Below are 10,726 nucleotides of genomic sequence, written 5' to 3'. Positions count from 1 at the left end.
TCCGCTGAAGGGTCCACACCTCAGCCCGAGGGTCCTGCATCTGCTGAAGGGTCTACACCTCAGCCCGAGGGTCCTGTGTCCCCTGTTGGTCCTGCTGAAGAGGATCCTGGCCAGCCTGTGACCTTCGGCTCACGTCTCATGTCTCGAGGGGGTCCTGTAGGACGCCCCTCACGTCACAAAGACTGTAGCAACAGATGTCTCCCACGCCGTCCACCTGAACATTGGTCCTGTGCTGGATGGCCTCCACTCCGCCCACCTGAACTTTGGCCTCGTGTTGGACGGCCTCCCGGCCGCCCACCTGACCTGCTATGGCCCGTCGGACGGCCTCCTGGCCACCCACCTGAACTTTGGCCTCATGTGCGACGGCCTCCTGGCCGCCCCCCTGACCTGCTCTGGCTCGTCGGACGGCCTCCTGGCTGCCCATCTGACCTGCTCTGAGCCAATGGATGGTCTCCCGGCCGTCTGGACATTTTGTACTTCCCTACTTGGTTTAGTCCCCAGGCCTTGTCCTGTCGGTTTTGTTTTGGTCCTTGTGTGTCTTTGTTCGGACCCGCCACCCTTGCAGTTCCTCCTTCCGCCCACCCAAGTGGGAGGGGGTTTCTTGGGGACGCCAGGGGGCGTCCTTGGGGGGGGGGGGGGGGGGGTTACTGTAGGGATGGCGCCATCTAGTGGGCCTTCCCCTGTCTGTTCTCCCTTGTGTCTCTGTATTGATTATCTGATTATCATCACCTGTCATGTCCTGTTTGTGTATTTAAAGTCTGTCTGTGAGTCCTGTCAGTGTCGGTTCGTTGTTGGGTATTGCCTGTCCTGTCCTACTTGTCTGATCCTGTTTAGTCCTGAATCTGATTTGTAAGTTTTGCTGCCATGTCAGCCTTTTAATTTATTGTTATTAAAAGTATTTTATTTTACGCCTGTCTCCTGAGTCCTGCCTGCGCAACGGGGTTATCCTGTCCTGATCTACCTTGAAACCCTGATAGAAAGTCTGCTGTAGAAAGACGGAGTACATGTGTGTGAATTAGAGGGAGGCAGGTGGAACAGTGAGGCTACAAGGAGCAGAGGTCACAAAGGTGCAGGACTTCAAGTACTTGGGGTCCACTGTCCAGGAAAATGGGGAATGTGCTAAAGAGGTCTAAAAGGGAGTCCAGGCAGGATGGAGTGGATGGAGACAGTTTTGTGATTTGACAAAAGCATGGCAGCAAAGGTCAAAGGAAAAATTTACAAGACAGTGGTGAGACTAGCTATGTTGTATGGTCTGGAGACGGTGGCATTGACAAAAAGACTGGAGAAAGAACTGGAAGTAGCAGAAATGAAGATGTTGAAGTTCTCCTTAGGTGTGAAAAGGATGGATAAGTTTAAGAATGAGATCCTCAGGTACAGCACAGGTTGAACAACTGGAAGATAAAGTTAGTGAGGCCAGACTGAGATGGTTTGGACATGTCCAGGGGAGGGACAGTCGGTATATTGGTAAAATTATGTTAGAAATACAGCTGCCAGGAAAAAGAAAAAGAGGAAAAGCAAAGAAGAGATATATGGTAGCTCTCTCTTGTAAATGAGTCCTCACGGCTCAATGAGACTAACCTGTTTAAATAATGGTTGAATGAATGAATGTAACAAAAACGGTTAAATCATGTCATCTGGACCAGTTTCTTTAAGTGAGAAACATTTTGTCCCCCATCCGGAAGTCTTCGTTAGTCTGTGGCCTGCCAACCAGATCTGTCCCATAGGTAGCCTTCTTTGCTGTGTTTCAAGCCAACTTCCTGTTGGAATCTCAGAAGTAGGTTTTTTAACACACAAACATGGTACACACATCCAAAACAATCAATCATCATATATACAGCATTGCACATGATGATTGATTGTATTGATCACCACCTGGTAGTGAGCTGGGTCAGATGGTGGGGGAAGATGTCGGACAGACCTGAGAGACCCACATATGTAGTGAGGGTTTGCTAGAAACACCTGGCAGAAGAACCTGTCAAAAAGATCTTCAACTCACACCTCCGGGAGAGTTTTAACCGCATCCCAGCTGGGGTACATTGAGTCCGAGTGGGCCATGTTCTGCACCTCAATTGTTGAAGTAGCGGCCTTGAGCTGTGGACGCAAGGTTGCGTCTCACGGTGGCCATCCTAGAACTTGATGGTGGATACCCCGGGTTAGTGAGGTTATCAAGCTGAAGAAGAAATCCTATCAGTCCTTGTTAGCAGGTGGGACTCCAGAGGCAGCTGAGGAGTACCAGAGGACCAAGTGGTCCGCAACCTTGGCTGTTGCTGAGACAAAAGCTTGGATGTGGGAGGAGTTCGGTGAGGCCTTGGATAGACTCTTGGTTGACTCAGATGAGATTCAACTGGCTGAGGAGGGAAAAGCAGTACTTTACTAACACTGTTTTCAGTGGAAGTAGGGTGCTTCAACCAGTGATGTCATCAGGAGGTGGAAAGAATACTTCTCAAACTTGCTTAATCCCACTGGCACGTCTTCACTGGAGGAAGCGGAGTTGGGGGACTTTGGGTTTGGTCTATCCATAGTAGTGGCTGAGCTCGCCAAGGTAGTTAAAAAGCTCAGCAGTGGCTGGCCTCTGGTGGTGGATGAGATTCACCCTGATTTCCTTAACGCTCTGGATGTTGTGGGGCTGTCTTGATACACACACCTTTGCAACATCATGTGGACATAGGGGACAGTGCCACTGGATTGGCAGACTGGGGTGGTAGTTTCCCTTTTCAAAAAAGGGGACTGTAGGGAGTGCTCCAATTATAGGGGCATAACTTTCCTTAGCTTCCCTGGTAAGGTCTATTCAGGGGTACTGGATAAGTGTAATGAATGATACCTGTCTGATATTATCCATAATTTAAACGGATTCTTTCATTTTTCTGGACTGAGTACTCTCGTGCCTTGAATGATTAAATGTGGACGGAAACGTGTTTAAATTTCTGACTCACCAACAACAGTGAGCCGTTTAATTAAAAACGATTTAAAACACATCACACATTTACATTAATTGGCAGATTGATTACAATTAACACAGCTTAATTAATGAGCTTTACAATGAGAAATCATACGGCCATGATTTCTTACTTGCAACTGAAATACAACAGACATTTCTGAAAATATCTGGATTAATTACTGGCAGATAGAAGAGTTTTAAAGATGGGAAAATGAAGTTTAAATGGAGAGAGATGGGTGAGGGAATGTGTCTGTTATAACCAGAAACAACACGCTCCGTTAGACGCAGCTTAACCCACGGTACACTTCGCAGTTGAAGATCGACTCTTTACCTTTGCAGACGATAGTTTCGGCCTCGGTGTAGAGTTGCCTTTCAACGCTTTTCAGCGTCTCCGTAAGGACAGCTGTGACCTCAGGAGTCGTGAGAGTACTTCGTTCAACAGCACGCCCACCTCCCAGGTGGACTCACATGAGCTGTGAGCCCGTCAGAGTTCCACTCAGATGTGGAAGATTCCATAATCCCCACGAGACTCGAAAGAACTCCCAACTAACTCCAGCACTTCAGAACTTTCGTTCGGTTCTGCTCTCAGAACTTTGGTTCATGTCTGGAACGTTGTTCTTCTTGGAACTCTTGTTCTGCTCTGGAACTTGTTCTGCTTGGAACTAGGAAGTGTCGACCCTTTTAAAGAGGTCACTTCCGGTTCCTTCGGGGAACTTCCTGATTGGTTGAACGAACCAACCGGGGTGTGGTTTTAGTGACGTCAGAGGTTATTACAAGCCAAGGAGACAGAGTAAATTGTTTTAAGAACAGACAGAAAGATGTTTTGAAGAAACAGAGACATTTAGGAGCCAGTCTTCCTTCTATCTGTCTGAGAGAGTTAAACATGACATTTCGTTCCGATAAACATGTTTTTGACCGTTCCTTCACTTTTGACCGACATCACAACTTGCTCATTTCAGACAGAAGATCAAAAAAATGCATAATTACTTGTAACAGGCATTTTAACTTGATTTCTACTTTGAATGAGGATTAAAAATCATTTATATTGTTTCACAGTTGATTTAAAGTGAGTATCCAAAAAAGTTCAATCTGGTCCTCTGGACATTCAAAAAAACAAACAAAAAAAAACAAAGCAAAAAAATCTAGAAACGTTTCGTCTCTCATCCAAGAGACTTCCTCAGTCTGAGGTGCTGTTTTCAGCTCAGTCTCTTAAATAGCACATTCTTAGAGTGGATCAACCAGTTTGCTGCTGACAACCAAAACCAGCTGATCACATGCTCAAGAAGGACCATCAGCCTAACAATGGGTCATTAGCACACTGATGGCTGTTTACTACTCACAGAGGGCTGAGTGATACTAGCAATCACAGCATTGTAAGAGGGGGACAGTTGAACCCGGAGGCCTCCACCCCTGTTTAATGATGGACGGTTTCTTTTCACAAAGATGGCCTCCTTTACTCCTCTCTCAAACCATCGTTCCTCTCTGTCCAGGATGTGAACATCTTCATCCTTGAAAGAGTGACCGCTGGCCTGGAGATGAGTGTAGACCGCAGAATCCTGGCCTGATGATGTTGATCTTCTGTGCTGGGCCATCCTTTTGGCCAGTGGCTGTTTAGTTTCCCCGATGTAAGACTGATCACAGCCCTCCTGACACTGAACAGCATACACAACATTACTCTGTTTGTGCCGGGGGACTGGATCTTTGGGATGAACCAGTTTTTGCCGTAATGTATTTTGGGGTTTAAAAGCCACTGGGACGTTATGTTTAGAAAATAAACGTCTCAGTTTCTCTGATACCCCCTCAACATACGGAATGACCACTGGTCTGGGTCTGGGTTCCTCCTTTTCACCTGATGGCTGACTGGAGTCCTGTTTGGGTTTCTTCTCTGCTTTCAGGAAGGCCCAGTTAGGATATCCACATTGCTCTAGAGGTCCTTCTTGAGCATGTGATCAGCTGGTTTTGGTTGTCAGCAGCAAACTGGTTGATCCACTCTAAGAAGGTGCTATTTAAGAGACTGAGCTGAAAACAGCACCTCAGACTGAGGAAGTCTCTTGGATGAGAGACGAAACGTTTCTAGATTTTTTTGCTTTGTTTTTTTTTTTTTTTTTGAATGTCCAGAGGACCAGATTGAACTTTTTTGGATTTTTCTACCTGGATTATTGAGCATGCATCAGGATATTTAAAGTGAGTAGTTCACTTCAACATTTAAAATGGTTTGAACCAAACACACTTTTGATTATCAAGACATTTGTAAAATAGTAATGATAATATGAGAGAGTGTTCTTTCAATTGACCAGTGCAGGACACACTTAGAAAGTCTCTGGATGAGCTTAATCTGTGTTTCTGGACTCAAATCAATGAAATAACAGTTCCTGTCCCAGGAAGGCCCTCAGGGTCAGGTTTTGGACCTGAGGTTTAGTTCACTACATAAGCAAGTCCGATCGATGATCAAATCGCAGATGCAGGATCTGGATCAGCTCTTTACCCTCACTAGAGTCCTCGAGGGGTCATAGGGGTTTGCCCATCCAGTCTACATGCCTTTTATGAACTTGGAGAAGGCTTTCGACCATGTTCCTCGAGGTAAACTGGGAGGGGTGCTGCTTGAGTATGGGATTGGGGGCCCATTGCTACATGCTATTCTGTCCCTATGCAAGAGTTTGGTTTGCTTTGTTGGTAGTACGTCAGACCCCTTGAGGGTGGGAGTTGATCTCTGCCAGGGCTGCCCATTGTCACCAGTTCTGTTCATAACTTTTATTGACAGAATTTCTCAGTGCAGCCAGGGAGCAGAGGGATTCCAGTTTGGTCCCCTCAGGATTCCATCTCTGCTCTTTGCAGATTATGTGGTCATTTTGGCATCATCGTGCCATGATCTTCAGCTAACACTGGAGCGGTTCACAGTCGAATGTGAAGTGGCTAGGATAAGAATCAGCATCTCCAAATCCAAGACCATGGTCCTCAGTTGGAAAAGGGTGGATTGCTTTCATGTCTAGGGTGAGGTTCTGCCTTAAGTAGAGGAGTTCAAGTATCTCAAGGTTTGGTTCATGAGTGAGGGAAGAATGGTGCGTGAGATTTACAGATGGATTGGTGCCGCATCTGCAGTATTGCGTACTCTGTGCCAGTCCATCGTGGTAAAGAAGGATCTGAGCTATAAGGCAAAGCTCTCTGTTTACCAGTCTGTTTATGTACCAACCTTCACCTATGGCAACGAACTTTGGGTAATGATCGAAAGAATAAGGCAGTGGATACAGGTGGTTGAAATGAGATTCCTTTGCAGCATAGCTGAACTCTCCCTTAGAGATAGGTGAGAAGTTCAGTCATCTGGGATAGCTTTTGGAGTAGAACCACTGCTCCTCCACATCGAGAGGAGCCATTTGAAGTGGTTTGGGCATCTGGTAAGGATGCTTCCTGCGCACCTCCTTGCAGAGGTACTTTGGGCATGTCCGACTGGGAGGAGACCCCAGGGAAGTCCCAGGGCATTCTGGAGATACTACATCTTTCGGTTGGCCTGGGGACGCCTTGGGGTCCTCCCAGAATAGCTGGAAGAGGTGGCTGTGGAAAGAGATGTCTGGGCCTCCCTGCTCAAGCTGCTGCCCCTGTGACCCGACTTCAAAACAAGCTGAAGATAATGCATGAGTGGATGGAGGTAGTTGGAGTGAGGACAGATTAAACAGAGGACAGAGTGAGATGGAGGAGGATTACTCAATGTGACGACCACTGAAGAGGGAAAAGCTGAAAGAAAAATAAGATCAATCCTGACAGCTTCATGCTGTTTACTTTGTGTGCATGTCAAAGAGAAGATGTCAAGTGTGTGTCTGTTTTATAATATTCTTTCTAATTGATCTTCTCTTCATACTGCTAAATCTCCTGATTATCAGATCAATGTGAAACAAAATGCACCATAAGATGAAATGTAATCCACAGTGCTGAGACAAATTTATCCATTTATCAATTTTCTTTATGAGCTTTTCCATGCAGGGTTGGGGGAGCTGGTGTTAAGCTCCAGCACCAGGCGGGGGTACACCCTGAACAGGCCGCAAGTTCATCTTAAGGCCTGAGACAAATTATCATTAGCAAAATTAGCTGCTATATTTTCATTTCATCATCAGGTCCTTCAGAGGTTTTATAAAGAAGATCTTTGGAGCAAATGCTACAGATATTAGCGTCCTCACTTACCAGCAGTAGAAAAACACTTCTGGAAAATGTCAGGACTGCAGTGTCTGTGTGAGAACGGTTCTGCAAATATATAACTTAATCATGGCATAAACTCAGTAAACTCTATAATCAAATCATAAAACGCTCCTCAGATACTGATACACTGATACTGATATTGATACACGGAAACAGAAAGCAAACAAAACATAAGGAAAAACTACAAAACAAACACCAAAACCAGTACAGTACAATTTTATGCAGTTCAATACAATATGATGCAATGTTATGTGATGCAAGACAATTTGATACGATACAGTATTTACTATTCTATATGATACAACCCAATGTCATCATATTTTGTACAATACGATACATTGCAATACAACATAATAAAATATAAAATGTTACAATATGATGCAATGATAAAATTTGATACATTGGATTATGATGGTATTTGGTACATTAATTCCATTCAATTCAGTTTATTTATATAGCCCCAAATCACAACAGAAGTTGTCTCAGGGCACTGTGCAAAACCATTCACATACATAGAAAAGCCAATTAGCAAAGTTCTCTATCTAAGGAAGCCACCAGACTCGTTGAATCTTCACTTTGTTGCAGTCTCCCATCTGAGCAAGCACAGTGGCAACTGTGGAAAGGAAAAACTCCCTTTTAACAGGAAGAAAGCTTCAGCAGAACTACAAAACAGGTTGAGTAGAGTAAGTAAATACAGCAGCAGAGTGGAGAAATGTGGTCAGTTTGTCCTCGAGCAGTCTAAGCCTATAGCAGCATAACTAAGGGATAGCTCAGAAAACCCAAGGCAACTCTAACTATAGGATTTATCAAAACTAAAGTCTTAAGCCTAGTCTTAAAAGTAGACAGTGTGTCAGCCTCATGGACAGAAACTGGAAGTTGGTTCCACAAGAGAGGAGCCTGAAAAATGAAAGCTCTGCCTCCCATTCTGCTTTTGGAAACTCTAGGAACCACAAGTAAACTTGCAGTCTGCGAGCGAAGTGCTGTTAGGACAATGTACATTACAATACTTTCAACAGAATATTATACAATACTATACAATGTGATACAGTTTGCTACAATACAGTATAACATGACAAATACTATTCAATATAATATAATACGATACAATATTTTTTATTAGCCCCTCAGGGAGTTCTGTGTTTGACTCGGTGCTGTCCCAATACCTGCCTTGAAAAATATCCTGACATGACTAAGTCACTCTTCATAGGCTTCAGTTTGTGCTGCGTCCAGCTTTATCAAAGAAGCCATTCATCAGATATAAGAACTATAATCTTGTGAAGGGTCACTGGGGCCAGGAACCTCTCCCTTTCAATGGGGATCAAAACTGGTGCTTTGCCCTTCATATTAGCTGCTGTGATATAGTTTATGCTTCTGTCCTTCCTCCAGGGGGTTAGTAAATGCACCTTTTCTTGCACATTAAGACCATTAAAGCACATTGCTTTCTGCATCAATCACTGCCCAGTTTAAATGGGTTGTAAGTGTTTTTTGGTCAGTATGTGGCACCCAGCACTGTAGTGGATACACATTTTAATTTGCCTTGGCTTCTCATCAATGGTAAAAAGCATAGTATAAGTGAAACAGTTCACCTAGTCATTGTCATGTTTGTCCAATCTATTGTTAAAGTGCTGTATTTTTAGCACATTTGGCAGATGATGTGGCTGTGTGTGATATGTGACTTATTTTCTTGTCTCCTCCAGCTGGTGATGGAGTTCTGTGGTGCCGGCTCCATCACAGATCTGGTGAAGAATACCAAAGGTAACACACTGAAAGAGGACTGGATAGCTTACATCTCCAGAGAGATCCTCAGGGTAAGCTATTATTCACAGTTCCCACTGACATTTTTACCAGATTATGAGTTTTATTTTGTGTTGAAAGGTGCCAAAAATTGCAGAATTAGAATTGACGTTACTCTTTCCTGCACATAAATTGAAGACAATTAAACAGCTTACTCTTTATTTAGTTATGCACTAAGATACAGTATGTCATTTGCAAAGCAGTGAGTATATTATAGATATTTTTATTCTGTGATTTTCTGTAGGGATTAGCTCACCTGCATGCTCATCATGTCATCCACCGTGACATCAAGGGACAAAACGTGCTGCTGACTGAAAACGCAGAAGTCAAGTTGGGTATGAGCTATTACTTTTTCTGGATTGATTTAAAATGAAAGAACATGGCTGGACTGACAAGGTTAGATTACTAATGTTTTATAGAAAGGTTTTTCTTTCTGCAATTGCATGTTTGCACTAATACATACACATAAACCAAATGCTTCCCTTTTGACTACAATAAATGAAATTCATTCTAAATTATCCCCACATGTTTGAGAACTAAAGGTATGATCTTTTATTTAACTTTAGGGCTGGAAGATAGATGACCCCTTCTGTATTTCCTGCCTTCTTTCTTTCAAAACGTGAAGAGTTTGAATCACATTTTTCTGGTGCTTAAACAGTCTTTGCTAAATAGTTTTGAATGCAAGTTATGCAACATAAAATAACTCCTTTCAGTAACTGACCTATAGACATGAGAGAAGTTTATTACACACAAAGAAACTCTGCAAAGGAAACCATGTTGAGCCCCCTCTGATGGATTTCTGTTGTTTGTCTTCAGTGGATTTTGGTGTGAGTGCTCAGCTGGACCGGACAGTCGGTCGGAGGAACACCTTCATTGGAACACCATATTGGATGGCTCCGGAGGTTATAGCCTGTGATGAAAATCCTGATGCTACATATGACTACAGGGTAAGGATAGAGGCTCCGTTATGACTAAAAACAGTTGCTCAAAACCAGACGATACAAATCATTCTTAAACAGAGGTAGTCTAGACCAAGACACTGACCGTCGGTTTTTGTAATGGACAGAAAACATCTCTGAAATATGTTGATATCAAAATAAAGCAATTGAATATAATTATTTATTTATTGTTTATACCCATAGGCAGAAATTAGGGGACCCAATGTTCTGTTAATAAAAAGTGGTATTTTAAGGGAAAATTCTTCAAAATTATTACAACAATCCAAACATTTTACCAGTTGTGAAGCATATTAGTTGAGCTTAATTTGTAAACTGGCTGATGCCGGAACAACAAATAGTGGGTGGTCCGGTGGGGGGGTGGTGGGGGTGGTGGTCGGTGGGTCCTCCCCAGAAAATTTTGAATAAAAGAGAAGCCATTTCCTGCATGTTGGTGTATTTTAACGTGTTGTTAAACATCTATGTTTATTTGTAAACATTTGATTAAATTGATTAAAAACAGATTTCTCTTGTAAATGAGTCCTCGAGGCTCAATGAGACTAACAACTTGTATAAATAAGGGTTGAATTGAAATTACCATTTTAGAGAGCAAGAAGAAAAGCCTGTGAATAGAGCAGCTCAAATTCTGTCTGATGACTTGACTTTTAGGGGCAGAGATTTGAGTTGCCGGATCCGAGCAAACAGTTGCTGGAACGCAGCTGGTCAGAATGAAGGCGTTCCCAGATCTTGTTTCGGCAGGATCTGCCTCAAATTAACCACTGGTTGTAATAAAAAAAATTTACTAAAATCAGTGTCAAAAACGTTTTTTTCTTGTCTTTTCCTCAGGAATCTCAAATTTTTAAAAGTTTAG

The 10,726-nt window shown here is 43.3% G+C and overlaps 1 protein-coding gene across 1 annotated transcript in view; it reads left to right on the top strand.

The window, feature by feature from the left end:
* Nucleotides 1-10,726, top strand: part of LOC119419712 (mitogen-activated protein kinase kinase kinase kinase 4) — a 241,308-nt gene that overhangs the window by 146,928 nt on the left and 83,654 nt on the right. The window contains exons 5-7 of the mRNA XM_037687100.1: nt 8,824-8,934; nt 9,165-9,255; nt 9,737-9,867. Of these exons, the coding sequence (XP_037543028.1) occupies nt 8,824-8,934; nt 9,165-9,255; nt 9,737-9,867 (333 nt within the window). The remainder of the gene's footprint in view (nt 1-8,823; nt 8,935-9,164; nt 9,256-9,736; nt 9,868-10,726) is intronic.

This window comes from Nematolebias whitei, chromosome 13 (genome assembly GCF_014905685.2).
Source record: "Nematolebias whitei isolate Nwh7 chromosome 13, NemWhi1, whole genome shotgun sequence".
Taxonomy (NCBI): Eukaryota; Metazoa; Chordata; class Actinopteri; order Cyprinodontiformes; family Rivulidae; genus Nematolebias; species Nematolebias whitei.
This window is presented reverse-complemented; position numbering and strand designations above follow the sequence as displayed.